The sequence below is a fragment of the Elephas maximus genome, chromosome 18 (assembly GCF_024166365.1).
Source record: "Elephas maximus indicus isolate mEleMax1 chromosome 18, mEleMax1 primary haplotype, whole genome shotgun sequence".
In the NCBI taxonomy this organism is placed as follows: domain Eukaryota; kingdom Metazoa; phylum Chordata; class Mammalia; order Proboscidea; family Elephantidae; genus Elephas; species Elephas maximus.
The window spans coordinates 22173787-22199713 of NC_064836.1; the positions used below are offsets into that span (position 1 = coordinate 22173787).

At 41.9% G+C, this 25927-nt stretch overlaps 1 protein-coding gene across 8 annotated transcripts in view; it reads left to right on the forward strand.

Moving 5' to 3' along the window:
- The window catches only part of HHAT (hedgehog acyltransferase), a 658603-nt gene that overhangs the window by 429940 nt on the left and 202736 nt on the right, over positions 1-25927 (forward strand). For all 8 annotated transcript variants that reach the window (XM_049858611.1, XM_049858614.1, XM_049858618.1 and 5 more), the window contains one exon: positions 21689-21890. In XM_049858611.1, coding sequence (XP_049714568.1) covers positions 21689-21890 — 202 coding nt within the window. The remainder of the gene's footprint in view (positions 1-21688; positions 21891-25927) is intronic.

Here is a 25927-nt window from a genome sequence, read left to right on the forward strand (position 1 = left end):
TGTGCTGATTTGGTCTCGTACACTTGATTGAACTAAGAAGTACTTTCCTTAAGTATATTTTTGATTGTTTTATAGACCTGTCTAATCTTTGGCTGAAGGGTAAACTTTGAAGTGGCTTCAGTTCTTACTTAAAAGGGTGTCCAGGGGTCATAGTCTTTGGAGTTCCTCTGTCAGACCAGAAACTCTGGTCTTTTTGTGTGTATGTGTGTGAATTTGTATTTTGTTTTTACATTTTTCTCCCACTCTGTCCGGGACCCTCTATTGTGATCTGTGACAGAGCAGCCAGTGGCAGCTGGGCACCATGTAGTTGTTCTGGGCTCAGGCTGGTGGAGGCTGTGGTACTTGTGGTCCATTAGTTCTTTCAGCTAATATTTCCCGTGTATCTTTGGTTTTCTTCATTCTCCTTTGCTGCAGATGGGAGGGGACCAGTAGGTGTATCTTAGATGGCCATTCACAAGCTTTTAAGATCCCACATGCTGCTCACCAAAGTAGGATGTAGAACATTTTCCTTATGAACTATGTTATGCCAGTTGACCTAGGTGTCCCCCACAACCATGGCCCCCAGCCCTTTGCCTAGTAACTCAGTCCCTCAGGGTGTTTGGATGTGTCTATGAAGCTTCTATGACTTTGCCTTGGTCAGGTTGTGCTGCCTTCCCCTATACTGTGTGTTGTCTTTCCCTTCACCAAGGTCAACACTTGTCTACTATCTAGTTACTGATTTCTTCTCCCCATACCTCCCCTCCCTCATAACCATCAAAGAATGTTTTTCTTGTTTTTTTATAATAGTGGTCTCATGTAATATTTGACCTTTTATGATTGACTTATTTCACTCAGCATAATGCCTTTCAGATTAATCTGTTGTTAGATGTTTCATGGATTCATCATTGTTCTTTATTGTTGCTAATTATTCCATTGTGTACCATAATTTGTTTATCCATTCATCTGTTGATGGCCATTTATTTAGTTGTTTCCATCTTTTTGCTATTGTGAGTAGTGCTGCAGTGAACATGGGTGTGCATATGTCTGTTTGTATGACAGCTCTTACTTCTCTAGGGATATGTTCCTAGGAGCGGGATTGCTGGATCATATGGTATTTCTATTTCTAGCTTTTTAAGGAGGTGCCATATTGTTTTCCATAGTGGTTATACCATTTCATATTCCCCCCAGCAGTGCGTAAGAGTTCTGTCTCCCCTTAACCTCTCCAACATTTGTTATTTTCCGGGTTTTTTTTTTTTTTTTTTTTGATTAGTGCCAGTAATGTCAGGGTGAGATGGTATCTCTTTGTAGTTTTGATTGCATTTCTCTAATGGCTAGTGATCGCAGTCATTTTCTCATGTGCCAGTTAACCACTTGAATATCTTCTTTGGTGAAGTGTCTGTTCATATCCTTTGCCCATTTTTAATTGAATTATTTTTCTTTTTGTTGTTGAGGTATTGAAGTATTTTATAGATTTTAAAGATTAGACCCTTTTTGGATAATTTGTAGCCAGAATTTATTTCCAGCCTGTATGTTCTCTTTTTACTCTTCTGGTGAAATCTTTTGATGAGCATAAGTGTTTAATTTTTAGGAGCTCCCAGTTATCTAGTTTGTCTTCTGGCGTTTGTGCATTGTTAGCTATAGTTCCCGTTGTGTTTATGCCATCTGTGTATTAGGGCCCCTATTTTTGTCCCGATTTTTTCTTCCATGATCTTTATCATTTTAGGTTTTATATTTAGGTCTTTGATCCGTTTTGAGTTAGTTTTTGGGTATGGTGTGAGGTATGGGTCCTGTGTCATTTTTTTACAGATGGACATACAGTTTTTCCAGCACAATTTGTTAAAAAGACTTATCTTTTCTCCATCTAATGGACTTTGGGCCTTTGTCAAAGATCAGCTGACCATAGGTGGATGGGATTATGTCCGGATTCCTGATTCTGTTCCATTGGTCTATGTGTCTGTCATTGTACCAGTACCAGGCTGTTTTGACTACTGTGGTGTTATAGTAGATTCTGAGATCAGGTAGTGTGAGGCCTCCTATTTTGTTCTTTTTCATCAGTAATGATTTGCTTATCCAGGGGCTCTTTCCTTTCCATATAAAATTGGTGATTAATTTTTCCATCTTATTAAAGAACACTGTTGATATTTGTATTGGGATTGCATTATATCTAAAAAAAAAATGAGCTCTCAGAATACACTGCCTCATGGCTGTGGATTCAACTCTGTCACCTAAGACAAGGATAATAATTTCCGAGTCAGTGACTTCCTGCCCTCCACTTTGTCTTTAGGCATGTGAACCAGGTGTATTACATTTCTTCATGCCCTTTCTTTCTTGTTAGGAAAGCTGATGGTGTTGGAGTCCCAGATGTGCTGAATTTTCTACAGGGCCTTAGATTTTTGTTGGTATATGGAGTCTGGGGAAATGAGGCTTCACAGGCATGTAGGAGCTTGGAAGAAATATCTTTACCCATTGGTTTCCATCAGATGGCCCTCCTTGGGAGCCTGTCTCCTGTCTGCAGTTTTTCTTGTCATAGTCTTAGAAGGCAGGAATGTGGTGGGAGAGGGAAGAACTTGGAGTAGCACTTCCTTCATTTAGACCCAGCCACCTCTCTACTTTCCCAGACTTAAAACTTTACCCCTCTCTGCAGCCGTGTTAGCCACCTGTAGCTGGGAAGTAATTGATTACCTCTCCTCTTCTCTGCTTCCTTTCTCGAGGATAAGGTAAAAGCCAAAGTCACTACACTCCAGCCCATAAAGCCTCTTTTCTCTCCTCGGTCCCACTTTAGAGGGTGACTAGGGAGGAGTAAAATGCCATCAGTATAGTCCGCTTCTTTCCCCAGCCTTTGGGAAGTGGCTGTTTCTCAGCCTGGTCTACTATGTTAATATCCCAATGTTGTTGCTGACATCTTGGATTTCTTAAGATTTTATTGCACGAGCAGTGGCCATTTTAATCCACAGCATACCCTGGCTTTTGTGACACACGTTAAATGCCAGCTCTTAAAATATTAATCTCTAAAGTGCACTCAAGAGTTCATTCAATTACCATGGGATTTTTAAATAAGAAGCAGCATCCGGGCAGCTCTTACTGCATTAAGGGAAAAATGCTTACCAGGGCATTGTGATTCCTGGGCCTAGGATGCTGTTCTTGCTTTGTTTCAGTAAATGTTGTACTGGCACAGTTGTGGTGGATTTATTGTCATTCATGACCAAACTGAAGCATTATGGGCTTTACCTTCCAGTACCCAGCCTTAAAAGATCTCATCTTCGATAGGGATGGTGGGTCATAATGATGATAAATGAGAGGCAGTTGAAACAGTTCTGTCAAAGCTGATTTGTCAGAGTTTTTATTTCAGTCCAGTGAGAGAGTAGCCTCATTATTATCATCAGCATCCATTTCACTTTGCTTATTTTTGAAAATACTTTCAGTGTCTGAGTTTTTTCTTTTCTTTCTTCTGAAGACAATTTGGAATGGAAGTGTTTTGAAACCAATGCCCATATGATACCTGCTAGCAGTTTCTCCTTCTCTGGGCATTGAATTCTTTTTTAAATTATATTTTAGATGAAGGTTTACAGAACAAATTAGTTTCTCCTTAAACAATTAGTACACCTATTGTTTTGTGACATTGGTTGCCAACCCTGTGACACGTCAGCGTTCTCCCTTTCTTGACCTTGGGTTCCCCATTTCCACTCATGCAGTTTTCCTGTCCCCACCTGCCCTCTCATCCTTGCCCCTGGGTTGGTGTGTCCATTTAGTCTCCTATATGTTGTTGAGTTACATATATTGTTGTTTGTCCTATGCATCTGTCTGATCTTTGGCTGAAGGGTGAATCTTTGAATGACTTCAGTACTGAGTTAAAGCAGTTTCCGGGTGCCATACTCTCAGGGTTTCTGCAGTGTCTGTGAGACTAGTAAGTCTGGTCTTTTTTTTGCAAGTTTGAATTGTGTCCTACATTTTCTTCGGCTTTGTCTGGGATCCTGTATTCTGAGTATTGAATTGTGTGTAGCCACCCCAGATAACGTTTTCATTACCCATGTGCTGTCACTCTTTAAGAAAGTTAAGAATACAAATGTCTGAATTGACAAAGCAAATAAATTGAGGGATGGTAGTTTGCTACTCTACCACCTGTCTGTCAGCTTGTCATACTGTTGTGGCTTGCATGTTGATATGATGCTAGAACCTACAGCGCCGGTATTTCAAATACCAGCAGGATCACCTATGGTGAACAGGCTTTGGTGGAGCTTCCAGACTAAGTCAGACTAGGAAGAAAGGCCTGGCAATCTAATTCCAAAAATCAGCCAATGAAAACCCTATGGGTCACTGAATATCATCTGAGACTTTTACTCAACTTTGGGTGTGCTATCAGGAAGGACCTACCACTAGAGAAGGATATCATGCTGGTAAAGTGGAGGGCCAGTGAAGGCTAGGGAAACCCTCAGTGAGATGAATTGGCACAATGGTTGCAACAATGAACTCAAACATACCAATAATCATGAAGATGGCACAGAACCGGGCAACATTTTATTCTGTTATACATAAGGTCACCATGAGTTGGGGCTGACTCAACAGCAGCTAAAGACAATTTTCTCCTAGGAAAGGTTTCCTTCCAGAATTCATTTCTCATGCATTTCACGTTTGTTAGTGGACCAGCGCTAACTTCACAGCAGCAGAGGGGTGGGGAAAGTGGAATTCAGGAATATCAGCTAGTGTTTCAGGAGCTCCATGCACTGATAATTAAAGAAGACAGATGCTTTCTGTTTTAACAGAAACCAGTTTCAAAACAATACATTGTTGTAATTCATCATAATTTTTCAAAAACATTTATGCTTATGTCCAAAATGTTTCAAACTATTGAGACCCCATTTCCCAGTTTTCTCATAGCCCCTGAATTGTTCCCAACTGTTAATCAAGGGCCCAAGAAGTGACTGTCATTGAAATCCTTGACCCTGGCTTACCCATGCCCACTCCCACCCTTCTCTGTCCTCTAAGGCTTTGTGTGTGTGTGTGCTTGTTTGGTCACGTCCAACAGTAGTCCTGACTTACCACTACTCCTCTTGTCACTGTAGCACACACTGGAGCTGGAAGTGACATTCATGGCAGAGGAAGAGATTTCAAGCTTCCTTAATTAGAAAAATTAAGCCACATGATCCAGCAAAAGGCCAAAGCCATACTCTTCTTGGCCTCGTGAACACCCTGTCCCACTCGTGCAGTGCAGTGGTTTCTTGTATATGTGGCCTTTCTGGCCTTGGATTTATAATTCTGCCAGAAATAGATGGTTGAGCTGCAGCTTGCCCTGTGATTGGTCTATTTTAGATACCTTGCAGGGATTAGTTATTCCACTATGAAAATAAGGTATGTAAAACCTCCCAATAAGATTAAGTGACCTTGTGGAAACTGGTCAATTACTATGCAGATTAAGTGACCTTGTGGAAATTGGTCAATTACTATGCAAATTAAGTGACTGTGGTCTGCCAAGGGGATTGGTCAGTTTGTGGTCTGGTGGGAGGGCCATGATTTAAAATTGACAAGAAGTAGGCTTATATAAAGGTAAATTGCACAGAGATTGAAGTGAACCTCACTACCATCAAAAAGAGCCTGGAGTGGAGTATTTCCTTTGGACCCAGGGTCCCTGTGCTGAGAACCTCCTACACCCAGGAGAAAGAGAGCTGTAACACTGAAGACAGCTTGAGACAGAGAGAAACGACTGGTGACCAGAGTAGAGCCCAATGGTAGAGAAACAGCAGCAGCAGAACCATGAGTGGTGAGAACCATGGGACCGGCAGATGGCTGTGGTGGTACTTGTCAGCCCACAGAGCGAGGCAGCTGCAGTGGGCTTGCCAACGCACAAAGCAAGGGAGAGCCGAGTGCCTTCAGATAGGAGGATTGCTTGTGGAGTGGAGTGCCTCCGGGCATTTGCTGATGGAGCTAAAGAGCTGTAATGCATACCCAAGCAGAGCAGAGGTCCAGCAAGGCCCAGTGAGGGGCATGGCTGAGAGAAGAATCACCTGCCTCTGGCCGTGGTCGAGAAGAAGCTGAGAACTTTCTTGGTTGGAAGCTGCCCTGACTGAAGAACTGTATCCTGTCTCCTGAGTTGTATAGTGTTATTTCCAAGTTGAACGTGATCCTGAATTGTAGCCTGTTACTTCCCAATAAATCACATAATTGCAAGTGTATTCTGTGAGGTCATTGCAATGAATTATCAAACCCAGTAGAGAAGTAGAGAGTACCATTGGGGGGTGGGGAGGGGAATGGTTGGTGTCACCAAAGGTGAAGAGGTTGGAGAGTAGAGGTACGTCTGACCTCCACCTCATAGGAATCAGCTTTATGCTGATCTCAAGTCTCCATCCCTCCTCCTGAAGTTAGGTGACTGCTGAGACCACTAGATTATGACATGTATGTAATACTCATGGGCACATCCATGTTTTTTTTTGAGACTTTTTAAGCTAAAATTACAAATCTTAAATATCCCAGTTTGGGTGCTTTTATTTTAAAAACATTTAATACTAACTTTTTGCTTTTTGATTAAATTCCCCTTTCCTTTTGGGGAGTGCTGGCAATTTGGCAGGTTCCTGAGGAAGTTGGTACATGTCCAACCTCTCAGTCCTACCAGCTGTCCCCTTTGCTCAGGGTACCTCCTGTCAGCATCTGTGATTTTTGTCTTTGTAAATATTACCCTCCAAAGCCCATGTAGCAGCCAGATACGCACAATGGTGTTTACTTGTGAGGCCACACTTTCTAGATGTAGAATCATCCTTTGTTTAAAGAGAGTGACAGTCAAAGAATGAAGAAGGGAAAGGAAAATGAATCAGGGAAATGAGGGGGATGAAGAAAAGAACAGGAAAAGAAGTTGATACCCATTTATTGAGCACCCCCTGAATTCAGACTTGTGAGAGAAATAAAGAAGATGCTACGTTTCTCTGTTCTGCACTCTTACAGTGCTGCAGGGAGTCATCTAGACCTGCAGGCTTGATGAAGTAACTCAGAAGAGCTAAAGAGAGCACACTAACCAACCCAAAGAAATAACTTCAGCCAAGATGAACACATGAAGATCAGAGAAATGACAAATCAAAGGGCCACTGGAATATGGTGAGATGACTGGGGAAATGTTCCTTCAAGTACCTTTTGAACCCAAATGGTGGAAAAGATGGCCAGGGGTCTTCTGGGGTTGGCGATGGGGTGTTGTGATTCCAGAGCCCAAATATGTGCAGGATTGAAGGGGAAGTTAATTGATTAGAGTGGAGAATCTGTTTTGGAAACTCATAAAATGGAGTTGGTGACGTAGGAGGGATCCAACTGCAAAATGGCTTTGAAAAAGCCAGGCTGGTGGCTTTAAGACATAAGTGTAATGAGAATCTACTGTAGATGGGCTCTGAGGGTAATAAACTTGGCTATTATCAGCCTATGCCAAGAAATTTGGAAGACAGCTACCTGGCCAACCAACTGGAAGAGATCCATATTTGTACCCATTCCAAAGAAAGATCCAACAGAGTGCAGAAATTATTAAACAATATCTTTAATTATCACCCACAAGTAAAATTTTGCTGAAGATCCTTCAAAAGTGAGTGGCAGGAGTACATCGACAGGGAACTGCTGGAAATTCAACCTGGATTAAGAAGAGGATGTGAAACAAGGAATGTCATTGCTGATGTCAGATGGATACTGGCTGAAGGCAGAGAATACCAAAAAGATATTAACCTCTGTTGTATTTACTATGCAAAGGCATTTGACTGTGTGGATCATAACAAATTACAGATAATGTTAGGAAGAACGGGAATTTCAGAATAGTTAAGTTTGCTCATGAGGAACCTGTACACAGACCAAGAGGCAGCCGTTCAAACAGAGCAAGGGGATCCTGCATGGCTTGAAGTGTGTGTCAGGGTTGTATTCTTTCACCATACTTATTCAATCTGTAAACTGAGCAAATAGTCTGAGAAGCTGGACTATATGAAGAAGAATATGGTTTTAGGAATGGAGGAAGACTTATTAACAACCTACGATATGCAGATGACACAAACTTCCTTGCTGAAAGTGAAGAGGAAGCACTTACTGATGAAGATAAAAGACCACAGCCTTCAGTGTGGATTACACCTCAACATAAAGAAAACAAAAATCCTCACAATTGGACCAATAAGCAAAATCATGATAAACGGAGAAAAGATTGAAGTTGTCAGGGATTTCATTTTACTTGCATCCACAGTGAACGCCCATGAAAGCAGCAGTCATGAAATCAAAAGATGTATTACACTGGGCAAATCTGCCGCAAAAAAAAACCCTTTAAAGCATTAAAATGCAAAAATGTTACTTTAAGAATTAAGGTGCACCTGACCCGAGCCATGGTGTATTCGGTCACCTCATATGCAGGTGAAAGCTGGACAATGAATAAGGAAGACTGAAGAAGAATTGATGGCTTTGAATCATGTTGTTGATGAAGAGTATAGAATATACCATGGACTGACAGAAGAATGAAAAAATCTGTCTTGGAAGAAGTATAGCCATAATCTTTCTTAGAAGTGAGGATGGCGAGACATCATCTCATATACTTTGGACATGTCATCAGGAGGAACCAGTCTCTGGAGAAGGACATCATGCTTGGTAAAGCAGAGGATCAGCAAAAAAGGGAAGGACCCTCAACGAGATGGATTGGCACAGTGGCTGCAACAGTGGGGCCAAGCATAACAAGTGTTGTGAGGGTGGCACAGGACTGGGAAGTATTTTGTTCTGTTGTACATAGAGTCGCTATGAGTTGGCACTGACTCGATGGCACCTAACAACCACAAAATTATTAGACAGAACAAGGTTCTTGCCTCTTTTTTTCCTCCCTCTTACACCCTTCAGCTGTTAATGTTTGTTTTGTCTAACTGACCAGTGGACTCGACTTCATACGTGATGCACTCTGTTGCCCTGGGGACCCAGAGTATATACCTGTCAAGGCCCCCTACTTACCTCTGTGCTGTCCAGCATGGCTGCCTCAAAAATCATTACACCATAAAACCAGATGGAAAATGTGATACCTTGTTAGCCAGTTAGGCTTTTCCTTATTGCACTTTTCTTCAGAACACTTACTTCTAGAGACCCCAAGGCATTGTACCAGCACAGTAACCTTTCAGTCGTACCAGTTTGTTTTAGAGTGGACATTTTCCTAAAAGCCATGATAAATGTGTTAGAAGATGAGGACAAGCAGGATGGCACTGAATAGCATGTGGGTGAGAAGCAGCAGTCAAAAGGGAGCCTCATGGAGAAACAAAGACTACAATAGCCAGTAAGAAGAGGCATGTGCTTATGATGGTTGTCATTTTGATTCCTAGATTTGGGAGTTGCTGATGGATCCAGGATTGGGAAATGTGTTAGGGGCAGGGGAAATAGGATCTTCCCCTCAGCTCTCCACTTCTGACTTTAAGGTGAATATGTCTGGGTTTGCCCCTTTACTTCTGGCTGTTCATATACGCCCCTTTCCATCTGGCCTAGTGAAGTTTATAAATGCTTTTAGCATCCCCTTGGGAGCAAGGTGGAAAGACAGGCAGGCAGCCAGGAAATCTTGGTGGTTATTAAACTGAGGCTTTGAGGACTTTTTATTAATGATTAGACTCAGCTGCACAGCACAGAGGAGTATAAACTACCTCTCTGTCTCCTTTGTTCAAAACCCCAGAGAATCTGTGTCGTATGGTACTTATTTTTAACCCAGAATAGACGTGGGCCTGGTAGCCCTGGGAATTGCTGAGGTTCCAATGTGCTCTCAGGCAGAAGAAGATGGGTTAGGAACCCCGTGGAGGGAGGATGTGCATACCTCTTTGTGGTGTTCACCTCCCCCATGCTTTCCCACGCCCCCATTTGTGACTGGAGGTTAGTTTTGAAGCATGGCATCATAAAGAGATTTGTTTTGTTTGGTTTTCAGTCTGTAGTGTGGATTGTAATGTCACCACTACTCTGTTGTTGTTGTTGGCTGCTGTTGAGTTGGCCACTTACTCATGATGACCCCACGCACAATGGAATAAAACTCTGCCTAGTCCTGCTCCATCCCCATGATTGGTTGGGTATTGGACTGTTGTGATTCATAGGGTTTTTTCACTGGCTGATTTTTGGAAAAAGACCACCAGGCTCTTCTTCCTAGTCCATCTTAGCCTGTAAAATCTGCTCAGCATCGTAGCAAAACAGATGAGTGGTGGCTGTGCATGTGTAAAAACAGCGTGGAAGTGACCTCCTCCAGCCCCACAAGGGAGACCAAACCCAGTGCCGTCGAGTCAATTCTGACTCATAGCAACCCTATAGGACAGAGTAGAACTGCCGCTTGAGTTTCCAAGAAGCGCCTGGCAGATTCGAACTGCCATCCCTTTGGTTAGCAGCCATAGCACTTAACCACTACGCCACCAGAGTTTCCCAAAAGGGAGAAGGAAATCCAAAGTCAACAGCACAAGGCTGACTCCCATGAGTTGGAGGCAAGACAAGCCTCCTCTCTCTGCCATCTTTACTAATTGTGACACTAACCATCCCTCCCATAGAACTTACTCTCTACTGGGTTCAATAATTCATTGCAATGGCCACATAGAACTCAGAGACAATACTCACGATTTTGGGGTTTATTAGCAAAGTAACAATTATAGTTCAGGCTCAGGAACACTCAGGATTCAATTCTTCCATCAGGACAGCCTCTGCCCAGCTGTGCTCACAGGCACACCTCTCCCTGACCCTTGGCCTCTGCCCGAAGGCACTTAGCTTTCTCTCTCCATTGGCTGGGAAGCCTACTGCACCATCTCCTGTTGCCAGGTCTCTGCTGCTGGGTCTCTCCTGCCACCACTTCTCACTGGCTTCAGGGCTATAGCTTCTCTCTCTCTCAGTCTCCTGCTTCTAGGAGCTTCTCAGTGCAGGGATCCTGGGTCGAAAGGACACACTCTCTGCTCCTGGCTGTTCTTCCTTGGTGGTGGTAGGATCCTTTCTCTGCTCTGGAATTGGCTGTCTTTTAAGGCAAAACTGACCAATCCCTTTGGTGGGCCACAACTACCCTATCACACAGTCCCCCCTGATCACCTGGGTGGCAGTTACAAGACCATGGCTAGAAAGGCCACACAAAAGTAATCAATCACAACACAGCACGATTTGCATTGGCCTGGAATCAAACCTGGGTATCCTGCATGGAAGGTGAGAATTCTACCCTGAATCACCAGTGCCCCTCGGAACATCTTTAACCAGTTGCCATCAAGTCAGTTCTGACTCATGGCAGCTCCATATGTGTCAGAGTAAAACTGTGCTCCACAGGGTTTTCAGCGGCTGATTTTTCAGAAGTAGACTACCCAGCCTTTCTTCCAAGGTGCCTCTGGGTGGACTTGAACCTCCAATCTTTGGTTAGCAGCTGAGCACGTTAACCACTTGTACCACCTGGGGACTCCTAGAACATCATTTTTTTTTTAGGCTGCTTAAAACTAATTTAATGAGTAAACCTGTATAAAGACTTTCTTTAGGTCCTGCCCATACCACTGTTACCTGTTATAAGGAAAGGACTTGGTCAAGTGACTTTTGTGTTCAGTAAATAAGAGGGAACCTGAGTGGAAGGGCAACAGTGATTTGATGTGAACTCACAGTGATGGACCAAGCTGTGCTAAGGTGTGTTTCACCCTGACTCATCCACATACCCTCTATAGGCCCCTGAGTAGCCAGTATCACTTGTTTGGAGAGCAGGCAGTTGCCATCTGGATTACAGCTTATCTACCATCTTAAAGCATAGCCAGCACGCCTATATGGGTATTGAATTCATGGCTTTTGACCCATTTGCACTAGCTAATAACCTGAATCTGGAGATGGCATATTTAATACTAAGAGTTTCGAGTAAAGTACATCTTAGTAAGCAGTCTAGAGTTCTTGGTGCCTTCAAATACTTATTAAAGATACAGGAACATGAATCATTATGATAATGACCTTTTGTTTTTTCTTGAATGCAGAAATGCTGCTGCTGACCCATTATTAATAAGCATGCATCCTTCCATTTATAGAGTGTTAACATTTCCACAGTTCTTACACATACATGATCTCACCTGATCTTCACAGCAAGTCATACTCAAAGCAAGCTTCAGTACTACCATTTATTCTCACTGTGTACACTTAAGCTGAGCTGGCTTAAGTGACAAGCTCAGGGTTACAGAAATTGGTAAGTGGCAATATCCAAGGCCATGTCTTCCAGCTCTTAAGTCTTGCCCTCCTTGTCTGGTGCTTTGCAGCTGTTGCTCTTGGGCTGTGTTCTAGTGGTGAATACAGTTTGACTGAACCACTTATGCTCTTTCAGCCTCTTCTCCAGTGAGCAAGCTAGAGCTTTTTGGGAGCCAGAGTTTGGGTTTTGGTCTGTGAAGGAGGAATAGGAATTTTCTCTGGGATGGAAGCTATAGGTTTGGGTTTACCAGCACAGTACTTCGACTCACTGGGCTAGTATCTTTGTGGAATAATAAAAAAAAAATACATACATATATATATATGCATGTGTATATATTAATGTTGTCATGTAATTAAATGAACCTTAAATTTTAAATGTGGACTAACTATAGCTTGAGTCTAATTTCTATCTTATAAATTCTATAGTGTTCTGTTTGCCAAGGAGGGCATAGCATTTTTAATAGGTAATTTTTCAGAGTTGTGTATGAAACTTACATCCAGCATCTTTTGGTAAAGGAGCTGAGAATTAGCCCAGCTCAAAATATGATCTCTGCTTTGAAATTTGCCCCTCTTAGCATTCTGGAGATAAAGTCTGTAGTTGTCCATTAACCAACTGCTGGTTTTTATTTATTAAAATTCCATTATGATCTGTATCGGGCAGGAATATATTAAGAGTAAATTATATTCTTTTTTGTGTGTATCTTCGTACTTACAAATTTTCATAAGTGTGTGTCTTAGTCTGGGTTCTCTAGAGGAACAAAACCAGTGAGATGTGTATATATATCTCTGTATCTCTATCTATCAAGAAAGAGATTTATTTCAAGGAAATGGTTCATGCAATTTTGGTCATTATATGGTCAGGCAGTAGGCTGGAGACCTCTGCTGGCTCATGGAATTGTGGGCACTGCTGAATCTGAAATCTGCAGATCAGGTGGCAGGCCAGAGTTTTCTGCAGGCTTACATCCCAGGAACTGGAGGTCAGGGGACAAGAAGAGTGCAGGATGGCAGGGTCAAGCGAGAGAGGGAGCTTGTGCTTTGCCAGAACATCCGTTTATATACTATAGACCCACCACACCCCAAAAGTAAACTTTCCTTTTGACTGATTGGCTGGTCACATCATGGAAAATGATTACATTATGGAAGAACAAACAGTCTAGTGTCTGCCAAACCACTGAGAATCATAGCTTAGCCTAGTTGATACATATCATCCTTTGTGAGAACTAAACACCACACTTTTATCTTCTATATAGAGGGTAGGGATTTGGGCTGGGAGAAAGAGAATTAAAGTGTGGGCCAAGGCCAGAGTCAGAGCCAGAGTTAGCTCAGGCCAGTCACCGCCCATGGAACCTGGGTTTAGGGGAACCCAGCCAGCTCTACAGAGAATGCTAAGCAGGAATACATTTCAGAGCACAGGTGAAGCCATGTTGAGGTCATCTCACCTCCAGCGTGATGCAAACCAGACGTCTTGCTCTTCCTAGCTACTAAAGACTCTAGTCTTTAAAGGGCTACTACTTTCATTTTGGGTGGTAAATTTCTTTGGGGCTGGGGTAGTTCTAGAGTACTAGGGCCACAGGCTTTGACTTTAATAGGAGAAATAGGATTACTAAGTATTGATAGACTTTGGAACTCTTCAGTTGTCTATATTCTTTGGAATGGATGTCTTCCAAAGTCTCTCCCAGTAACTGTTTCCTAGAGGTAAAACTGGTATGACCAAAGATTTGGAGGTCTTCTGTTCAGAATTCTAGGATTCATCAAGAGAACTATGGAAAATAAGGTAGAAAGATAAAGAAGAACAGATTAGCATGACAGCACCTGCCTTCCCTAGCCCTGCCAAGCAATAGGTCATGGAAGACTAGGAACCTACAAGCCCAGCTCAAGTCAATCTATGGGACAGTAAAAACCAAGTTTGTCAGTATCTTAGGTGGCTTATTCTCTTCCTTGTTGGGGTCTGGGATTAACCTACAACAGAGGATTTGGAAATAATGTGACAAGCCAGGAAGCTATTGTGTAAGTTCTTGGAAAAGGGGAATGTACTGATTTTAAGATTAATGTGTTTACCAGGTAGAGTCTCACCACCCCAACCTCCAACTGCAGGCCATATTGTTGAGTTGTTTTTCATAGTAGATATGAGGGAGATAGATTTGTACTTCTCTCTCCACATATACCTACTCAGTAGCAACTCCATCTCTACCCCAACTACCACTAAGCACCCATTTCTTATGCCCAGTGGCCAAACATATGCAGGATGCCAGTCTGGCCAAGACAGCAGGTGTAATGACTGCCTGTGGGACAGAGGAACTATTTGGTCTGTTGAGAAGTTGAACTTATACCTCTGGCCTTCTGGCGCTGAGCAAGAGCTGAAGGCGCTCATTGGTCTACACTCCTTCATAAACATTGAGTAATATTCTTTGAAGCAAGGCTCCATCCTAGAAAGGATGTCACTTCAGTTACTAAAATACTAGTGGATATTTCTGTGAAGACTACTTTGAAGATTTGGTTAGATAAGAGGGATGGTTCGCTGAGAAATGCTCCCATTATGATAAAGGGTGAAATAGAACACAGACCTGAGAGGCCTGAGGCCAGAAAGTTCTAGGTTCAAATCCCACTTCTCTTGTGTAATGTAGGCCTGATCATAATTACCTTGTACTGTTGTTCTTAATAATTAGAAACAATATACAGTGAAACCTGTGAGAGCCAGAAATCGATGGGATGGCTTTGTTTTTCTGGGTCTCACAAGTTTTCCACCTTTGACAGGGTGCAGTCTTAACACTTTTCTATCACTCACTTTAGTGGAAAATATTCAAGTTTTCCTCCTCTGACAGCTTTCTACCTTACATAGGTTCCAGCTTTCACAGGTTTTACTGTACATAAAGCACGAGGCACATGGAAACTCAGTTGTTAATACCGTCTGCAACATTTTATCTACCACTTGCCTACCAGTGTGTCATACTAGGATAGCGTGTGTGTTGCTGTGATGCTGGAAGCTATGCCACTGATATTTCAAATACCAACGGGGTCACCCATGGTAGATACATTTCAGCTGAGCTTCCAGATTAAGACAGACTAGAAAGAAAAACCTGCTGATCTACTTCCAAAAATTGGCCAATGAAACCCTATGCATCACAACAGAATGTGGTCCTATATAGTGCTGGAAGGTGAGCCCCCTAGATTAAAGGGCACTCAAAATACTCAATGGCCACAACAGTGGACTCAGACATACCGATGCTTGTGTGGATGATGTAGGCCTGGGCAACATTTTGTTTTATTGTACATGAGGTTACCGTGAGTCAGAGTTGACTTCATGGCAAGTAGCAACAACAGCAGCAACATTTTATATAGGTTCATCCTCTTTAGTTAGGCGTTTACTATATTGGGTTGATTTTGTGAGATGCTTTTAAATATACAAGGTAGCTACAGATGAATGCATACCTCCTCAAGCCACATTCTCTGCAAGCAATGACCACATGAAGCCAGCCATGCATGGGCAGGCCTTGGCTGGACTCAAACTCACATAGTCACTGACAAGAAGTGATCTTTTTATTGTTGGCTTTGCTGAGTATGTGATACTGAATGCTTTCTTCCACTGGGAAATTAATTTCCCTGTGCACCAGATCTTAGCGAATGGGATCATACCACTGCCTTTCTAAAAGAGATATGACTTTCTTTTTATTAATCATGGAACTGACTGGAAGGATTTGTAAAAAGAAAATAACCTGTTAATTCTCCTCCTGCTGACTGCAGATAGTTGGTACCCCAAAACCAAACCCGTTGCTATCAAGTCAATTTTGACTCATAGCACCCCGTGGGGCAGAGTAGAACTGGCATAGCATCTTCAAGGCTGTAAATATGGAAGCAGACTGCCACATCCTTCTCTCATGGAGTGGCTGATGGATTCGGACCACCTACCGTTCAGTTAGCAGCCAAGCACTTAACCACTGTGCCACCAGGACGCCTTAGTAGGCAGTAGGTATAATGAGTACCTACTGCCTTCCAGACATTAAGAGCGAAAAAGGGATTTTACCTTCCAGCCTGGAAACCATACCCATTTCTGGTTTGAAACAAGCAGCCTCCAGTCCTTAGAGATCTGCCATATATGAATTTCTGGAATAAAAAGAGTTCTCAGAGATTTTTGTCAGCTGTCATTTCCAACGCAAAGTAACAAAGCCATAGTGCCAGGAGATGCCAAAAAATAGCTATGTGTGTAAATAACGGTGCTAGATGCTTCCTTGCCACAAGTTTGAAACATGTCCTTTTTAAGAGTTAAATCCGATATTAAATGTTGGTATGGATGATGAGACTAAGTGAAATGAGGGGTTTTTATTCAGTGCTGGTTTTGTGACATATGCAGTGCAACTTACTTTTATATAATGAGATGCAATAAAAACATCAACACGAAACAGGTACGTTGGGTGAGGAGAATATCAGAAAACTTGTTTTGCAAAAAAGCTTATTTTCTGTTTCTTTAAACACCTGTCATTCATAATATTCTTGAAATCAGTTTGATCGCTCCATTTTTTCTTTACCTGCAGCTTGTTACATGCAACAATGATTGAATGAAGTGAAGGGCTGCCCCATGAAGCAACATGATAGTGCAGTCTTTACTTCCATGCAGGTAGGAGACAGTGGAGAATTGTGATAAAGTTTTTGCCACTGCTAAGTATTCTACAACCCTGGTGGCATAGTAGCTAAGTGCTATGGCAGTTTGAATCCACCAGGCACTCCTTGGAAACTCTATGGGGCAGTTCTACTCTGTCGTATAGGGTCGCTATGAGTCGGAATCCTCTAAGGGCAATGGGTTTGGTTTGGTTTGCGTATTCTACACCAATAACCAAGCTGCCACTAGGGGGCAGCAGAGCATCAAATAAGAGGCTGCGCCAGGGCTGTGAGACATCCTGGAGTCCTTGGTGCAGCCCTCACAGAGAAGAACACCCTTCTTGCCTTCACCTAGCAAAACTCATCCTTTAGGCCTTTGCCTTTAAGCCTTCTGTACTTGTCCTCACTCACACCCTTCTCTTAAAGCCTTCCTGGTCTACTTTGTACCATATCACGTAGCTTAACGATGGGACTCCCCCACGCGTCTGTCAGTTTGTCGCGCTTTGGGAGCTTGCATGTTGCTGTGATGCTGGAAGCTATGTCACCGGTATTCAAATACCAGCAGGGTCACCCACGGTGGACAAATTTCAGCTGAGCTTCCAGACTAAGACAGACGAGGAAGAAGGACCTGGCGGTCTACTTCTGAAAAGAATTAGCCAGTGAAAACCTTAAGAATAACAACAGAACATTGATATAGTGCCAGAAGACGAGCCCTTCAGATTGGAAGGCACTCCAAAGATGACTGAGGAAGAGCTGCCTCCTCAAAGTAGAGTCGACCTTAATGATGTGGATTGAGTCAAGCTTTTGGGACCTTCATTTGCTGATGTGGCACAACTCAAAATGAGACGAAACAGCTGCAAACATCCGTTAATAGTTGGAATGTGGAACATACAAAGTATGAATCCAGGAGAATTGAAAATCTTCAAAAATGAGATAGAGCACATAAAGGTTGATATCCTAGGCATTAGTGAGCTGAAATGGACTGGTATTGGCCATTTTGAATCAGACAATCATATGGTCTACTATGCTGGGAGCGACAACTTGAAGAGGAATGGCATTGCATTCATCCTCAAAAAGAACATTTCAGGATCTATCCTGAAGTACAACGCTGTCAGTGATAGGATAATATCCATACACCTACACGGAAGACCAGTTAATACAACTTATACAAATTTCCATACCAACCACGAAGGCCAAAGATGAAAAAAAGATTTTACCAACTTCTGTAGTCTGAAATTGAATGAACATGTAATCAGGATGCACTGATAATTACTGTTGCTTGGAATGCGAAAGTTGGAAATGAAGGATTGGTAGTTGGAAAATAACGGCCTTGGTGATAGAAGTGATGCTGAAGGTCGCATGATTGAATTTTGCAAGACTTCTTCTTTGCAAATACCTTTTTTTTACCAACATAAATGGTGACTATACACATGGACCTTGCCAGATGGAATACACAGGAATCAAATCAACATCTGTAGAAAGAGATGATGGCAAAGCTCAATATCATCAGTCAGAACAGGGCTAGGGGATGACTGTGGATCAATTACTCATATGCAAGTTCAAGCTGAAACTGAAGAAAATTAGAACAAGTACACAAGAGCCAAAGTATGACTTTGAGTTTATCCCACCTGAATTTAGGGACCATCTCAAGAAGAGATTTGATGTGTTGAACACTAATGCCACTGTATAAATCCATCTTGTTGAGGGTCTTCCTCTTTTTTGATGACCCTCTGCTTTACCAAGCATGATGTCTTTGTCCAGGCAGTGGTCCCTCCTGATAATATGTCCAAAGTATGTGAGATTTAATGTCACCATCTTGCTTCTAAGGAGCATTCTGGTTGTACTTCTTCCAAGACAGATTTGTTCATTCTTTTGGCAGTCCACCACATAGTCAATATTCTTCACCTACACTGCGATTCAAAGGTGTCAATTCTTCTTCGGTCTTTCTTATTCATTGTCCGCATTTCACGTGCATATGAGGTGATTGCAAACACTGTGGCTTGGATCAGGCACGCCTTAGTCCTCAGGGTGACATCTTTGGTTTTTAACTCTTGAAATAGATCTCTTGCAGCCAATTTATCCAATGCAATGTGTCTTTTGATTTCTTGACTGCTTCTTCCATGGGTGTTGATTGTGGATCTAAGTAAAATGAAATCCTTGACAGCCTCAATTTTTTCTCCATTTATCATGATGTTGCTTATTGGTCCAGTTATGAGAATTTTTGTGTTTTCTTTATGTTGAGGTGTAATCCATACTGAAGACTGTGGTCTTTGATCCTCATCGTAAGTGCTTCAAGTCTTCTTCATTTTCAGCAAGAAAGGTTATGTCATCTGCATAATGCAAGTTGTTAATGAGTCTTCCTCCAGTCCTGATGCCATGTTCTTCTTCATATAGTCTAGCTTTTTGGATTATTTGCTCAGCATACAGATTGAATATTGAATATGCCATGGACTGCCAAAAGAATGAACAAATCTGTCTTGAAGAAGTACAACCAGAATGTTCCTTAGAAGCAAGGATGGGGAGACTACGTCTTATATACTTTGGACATGTTGTCAGGAAGGATCAATCCCTGGAGAAGGACATTATGCTTGATAAAGAAGAGGGTCATTGAAAAAGAGGAAGACCCTCAACAAGATGGATTGAGACAGTGGCTGCAACAATGGGCTCAAGCATAACAACAATTGTAAGGGTGGCGCAGGACCAGGCAGTGTTTTGTTCTGCGGTACATAGGGTTACTATGAGTTAGAACTGACTCAATGGCACCTAACGACAACATACAAATTGAATAGGTATGGTGAAAGGATACGATCCTGACGCACACCTTTCCAGACTTTAAACCATGCAGTATCCCCTTGTTCTGTTCGAATGACTGCCACTTAGTCCATGTACAGATTCCTCATAAGCACGATAAAAATTCCCATTCTCCACAATGTTATCAATAATTTCTTATGATCCACACAGTCCAATGTGTGGACTGTCAATAAAACATAGTCATTGTCAATAAAACATAGTCATAGTCAATAAAACACAGGTAAACATCTTTCTGGTATTTTTTTTTTTTTTTTTAACATCTTTCTGGTATTCTCTGCTTTCAGCTGGGATCTATCTGACATCAGCAACGATATCCCTGGTTCCACATCCTCCTCTCAATCCGGCTTGAATTTCTGGCAGTTCCCTGTTGATATATCACGGCAGCCGCTTCTGAACAATCTTCACAAAAATTTTACTTGCATGTGATATTAATGATATTGTTCGATAATTTCCACATTTGGTTGGATCACCTTTCTTGGGAACAGGCATAAATATAGATCTCTTCCAGTCAGTGGGTCACGCAAATTTCTTGGCATAGACAAGTGAGCACTTCCAGCACTGCATCCTTTTGTTGAAACATCTCAATTGGTATTACGTCAATTCCCAGAGCCTTGTTTTTCGCTAGTGCCTTCAGTGCAGCTTGGACTTCTTCCTTTGGTAACTGTCAATTCCTGATCATATGTTACCTCATGAAATGGCTGAATGTTGACCAATTCTTTTTAGTATAGTGACTGTGTGTGTTCCTTCCATCTTTTTTTGGTGCTTCCTGGGTCGTTTAATATTTTCCCCATACAATCCTTCAGTACTGCAACTCAAAGCTTGAATTTTTTCTTCAGTTGTTTCAGCTTGAGAAATGCTGAGCGTGTTCTTCCCTTTTGGCTTTCTATTTCCAGCTCTATGCATATGTCTCATAATACTTCACTTTGTCTTCTTGAGCTGTCCTTTGAAATCTTCTGTTCAGCTCTTTTACTTCATTTTTCCCTTTTGCTTTAGCTACTTGACATTCAAGAACAAGTTTCAGAGTCTCTTCTGACATCCATTTAGGTCTTTTCTTTCTCTTCTGTCTTTTTAATGACTTCTTGCTTTCTTCATGTATGATGTCCTTGATGTCATTCCACAACTCATCTGGTCATTAGCGTTCAAGACATGAAATCTCTTCTTGAGATGGTCTCTAAATTCAGGTGGGATACACTCAAGGTCATACTTTGGCTTTCATGGACTTGTTCTAATTTTCTTCAGTTTCAAGTTGAACTTGCATATGAGTAATTGATCTGTAGGGTTTTCAATGGCTGATTTTTTGGAATTAGATTGCCAGGCCTTTCTTCTGAGGCATCTTTGGGTAGATTCCAACTGCCAACCTTTCAGTTAGTAGCTGAGTGCTTAATCACTTGCGCCACCCAGGGGTGCCTAACAATTTTAAAAAACCTATGTTTTAAGTGCCCATTGCAAGAAGTGTATGTTCCTAGCTCTTAGGGTCCTGACAACCCAAGGTGTGAGTTTTGTCTAACTCTACTGAAAAAATATTGATTGAAGGACATAGCCCTGCCTATGTGTGTTCAGGCACCCATCTCAACGCGGAGAATATATTGACGGATGGCAATGCATTTTGGGTGGTAATTTGGCTGCTCTGTAAGCACAGAGCTCTTCTCTTTGCTTGTGAATTTCCTTGCTGCTTCTGGGCAGCTTTGCCTGGAAAGCTGGGGGAACTAGCCTTGGCACTTCTTCTGTATCCTGGTACTATAGTTTAGGAGTATGCTTTCAGCAAATGTGCTCAAATAATAGGCTTTACATAAACTTAATGGTCTAAACAGTAAAATATATACCCATGTTAAAGGTTGGGGTTCCCACATAGCCAGAAGCTTACTTGCCATTCTGTGATTGGGTTTCCAGGGTAGACTCATCCTTTTCAGAAGCTCTGAATTCAATACTCTTCCCCTTGCTACTTTTAAGTGCTGTTTTGCTCTAGTATTGAGAGCTCTTTGCCCTGTGTGTTCATTTCACCTCTAGCCCTACAGAGTTGAGGTTTGTGTTTTCGCCACCTCCTTGTGTGACAGAGAATTCAAGTGTCTGCAGGTTGTGAATGGCAGTGCATTCCAGGAGGAACAAGCCTGGGGAGGAGGCAGTGCTGCAGAGGTAGCCCTCTGTACGTCCCCCTAACAGCCTCTTCTTTCTCCAGGTATGTGTACATTCCAGTGGGCGGGTCCCAGCATGGCCTGCTGGGGACACTGTTTTCCACCGCGATGACATTTGCATTTGTGAGCTACTGGCATGGTGGGTACGACTACCTCTGGTGCTGGGCGGCACTCAACTGGCTGGGAGTCACTGCAGAGAATGGAGTTCGGAGGCTGGTGGAGACCTCATACGTCCAGGATGGCTTGGTGAGCAGGGTCCTTGCTTGCATGGTGGGGGATAGCTGGGGTGAGGGGTAGATCTGGGAGTGGCCATCAGATTCACCACGGCACAGGCCATTTCTGCTGGATTGGTACATGAGCCCACATGCACAGAGTCAGGAAGCTAGAAAAGAGACTTCTGTATTCATTAGCTGTTTTTTTTTTAATAAGTATTTTAACTATAAAAGCAAGACATGTTTATTATATTAAAATTAGGAAATTCTGACAAGAAAAAGAAAAATATCTCTTGTCTTAGGCTGGGTTCTCTAGAAGAGCAAAACCGGTGAAGCATCTATATAAAGAAGGAAGGAGATTTATATCAAGAAAATGGCTTGTGCAGTTGAAGAAGCTGGAAAGTCTCAAGTTGTGGGTCAGGCTGGAGGCTTCTTCTGACTCTTGTAGCTGCAGGGGCTGGTGAACTCAAGATTGGCAAATCAGATAACAGACCTCTGGCTCACAGGCTGTGAAGGCCAACAAATCCCAACACTGGCAAATAAGCTGGCAGGCCCCTGGCTACCAGACTATGCAGGCTGACAGATCCTAAGACTGGAAGGTAAGCTACTAGCTCAGGTCTCCAGAACCAGAGGTCAGATGAACAGGAGCCAGCTTTAGGCTCCAGAGCTAGCAAAAGCCCAGGAACCTTAACAGAAAGCCCACCTATATTGGATGCAGGCCACACCCCTAAAGAAACTTTTCAACTAATTGGCTACTTACAGCAGATCCCATTATGGAGGTGATCACATATCAGATCTTATCACGGAGGTGATTATATCATCATACAATTGCCATACTACATCATAACTGCCAAACATTGAGAACCATGGCCCAGCCAAGTGGACACACAATCTTAACAATCACACCTCCTCAACAGAAATAACAGTTAACACCCATTCTTCTAAACTTTTTCTGTCCATGTATACATATACATAAGGAGCCCTGGTGGTTCAGTGGTTAAAGTGCTTGGCTGTTAACCAAAAGGTCAGTGGGAGAAAGATGTGGCATCTTTTATGCTCTCATAAAGATTACAGCCTTGGAGGCAAGGTCGTGGAAGCTCCGTACGCACATCCAAACTCCCCGAGGGACTGAATTGCTGGTCTGAGGGCTGTGGGGACCATGATCTAGGAGAAATCTAGCTCAATAGGTATAACATAGTTTGTAACAAAAATGTTCTACATTCTACTTTGGTGAGTGGTGTCTGGGGTCTTAAAAGCCTGTGATTGGCCCTCTAGGGTGCTCCATTGATCTCACCCCTGCAGGAGCAAGGAAGAATGAAGAAAACTAAAGATACAAGGGAAAGGTTAGTCCAAAGGACTAATGGACCACACCTACCACGGCCTCCACCATACTGAGTCCAGTACAACTAGATGGTGCCTAGCTACCACTACTGACTGCTCTGACAGGGATCATAATAGAGGGTCCCAGACAGGCTGGAGAAAAATGTAGAACAAAATTCTAACTCAAAAAGAAAGACCAGTCTTGCTGGTCTGACAGAGACTAGAGAAACCCTGAGAATATGACCCCGGGACGCCCTTTTCAGCTCAGTAATGAAGTTGCTCCTGAGGTTCACCCTTCAGCCAAGGATTGGACAGGCCCATAAAACAAAACAAGACTAAAGGAGCACACCAGCCCAGGGGCAGGGACTAGGAGGCAGGAAGGAACAGGAAAGCTGGTGATAGGGAACCCAAGGTTGAGAAGGGAAAGTGTTGACATGCCATGGGGTTGTTAACCAATGTCATAGAACAATGTGTATACTGACAGTTTAATGAGAAACTAGTTTGTTCTGTAAACTTTCATCTAAAGTACAATTAAAAATTTAAAAAAAGATTACAGCTCTGGAAACCATATGGGGCAGTTCTACTCTGTCGTCTAGGATCTCTATGAGTTGGAATTGACTCGATGGCAACAAGTTTTTTTTTGTGTGTGTGTGTGTACGTATTCATTCACACAAATGTTATTATTCCAGAGGTGATTATATCGGGACCACCTTTCCATGTTACTGAACTCATTTCTAGCAACTCTTTTTGATGGCTACATAAAATTCTATTATGTGGATATGCCATAATTTATTTAATTTGTTGTTAGTTGCCATCGAGTTTGCTCCAACTCATGACAACTGTATGTATAATGCCATCTTCATGATTATTGCTATGCTTGAGTCCATATTTCCACTGTTTTATCAATCTGTCTCCTTGAGAGGTTTCCTCTTTCTTGCTGACCTTCTACCAACCATGATGTCCTTTTCTAGCAATTGGATTTCTCCTATAACATGCCCAAAGTAAATGAGCCAAACTCTTGCCATCCTCACTTTTAAAGAGCATTCTGGCTGTATTTCTTCTAAGACTGATTTGTTTGTTTTTCTGGCAGCCCACAGTATATTCAGTATTCTTCACCAGTGCCACAGTTTGAATGTATCAGTTGTTCTACTTTCTTTTTCCTTGTCTAACTTTTGCATGCATATGACACAATTGAAAAGATTGTGGCTGGGCCAGGGTCACCTTAATCATCAGAGTGACATCTTTGCTTTTTAAAACTTTAAAGAAAGTTTTTTATAGCCGATTTACCCAATACAATAAGTCGCTTATTTCTTGACTGCTGCTTCCATGGACATTGACTATTGATCCAAGTAGAATGAGATCATTGACAACTTCAATTTCTTCATTTACCATGATGTGACGGTTTCTGTTTTCTTTACTTTCAGATGCAATCCATAATGAAGGTTATAGTCTTTGGCTTTCATCAGTAGGTGGTTCAAGTTGTTTTCATTTTCGGCAAACAGGGTTGTATCACTTGCATATCGCAGGTTGTTAATGAGTCTTCCTCCAATCCTGATGCTGTGTTCTTGTTCATATACTCTAATATAGTCCAACTTCTCAGATTACTTGTAACTTGTTCAGCATATACCACTCATCTGTCAGTTCGTAGTGCTTCCGCCTTGCTATGATGCTGGAAGTTATGTCACCAGTATTTAAAATACCAGCAGGTTTCAGCAGAGCTTCCAGACTAGGAAGAAAGATCTGGCGTTCTACTTAGAAAATTACCCAATGAAAGCCTATGAATAGCAAGACAACATTATTTTATTAGTCTTCTATTATTAACAATCATATTAGCCCCAATTTTTTGCAACTATCATTAGTACTAAGATGACTACAGTAATCAAGATGAGTTCTTGTAAGTAATATTGCTAGGTTAAAGGCTATTTCCATTTTTAAGGCTTACCATGTACACTGTATAACTGCTCTTTAGACGAGATGTGCCAATTTATATTCCCACTAACAGTACATGAGAATGCTTTCACCAATACTGAGTAATATTAGTGTTTTTAATCTTTGCTAATTTGATAGATGCTGTATATGATGGCATATGCATCAGGTAAGAGTTTAAGACATATTCCAACTCTAAAGGAAAATTATTTGGAAAATTAATCAGCTACTTTTTCTTACACACATATTTTAAATGATTTTGAAGTATATTTGTATGGGAAAACATTTTATCCTGTAAATATGGTACATGATATACTAGAATCTTGTGAAAATCATCAGTTCTGAATATGCAGCAATATGCTGCTAATCCTGAAAAAAGCAGGAGAAATACACTGGTATAAGTGCTCATGGCAGGTAACAAGTCACAGAAATTTACTGGAACATGATTAATGTGACTAAATTCTACCCAGTACATACAACTAAAGTAAAAACGTAAAAATAAAACCACCACCAAAATAGTGTTTCTATACAGATAGATGTAGTACAAGTGGACAGCTATTTCAATAAAAACTGAGGCAAACCACATAACAAAATAAAACATCTGAAGGAATTTAAATATGCTCATGCTTATTCAAAGATAAATATTTTTTTCACTAGTAGTACCCAGCAATCAGCAGGAGAAAATGTCAGTGAATTCTAGTAGAAAAGGGTATTTCAATGAAAGCCATGGCCATGTAATGCACAGGAAGACCATAAGCAATAGTACAATAAGGTTTTAATCTTCATCCTCAAATCCACCCTTCCCCAAAGCAATGAACTTAAACA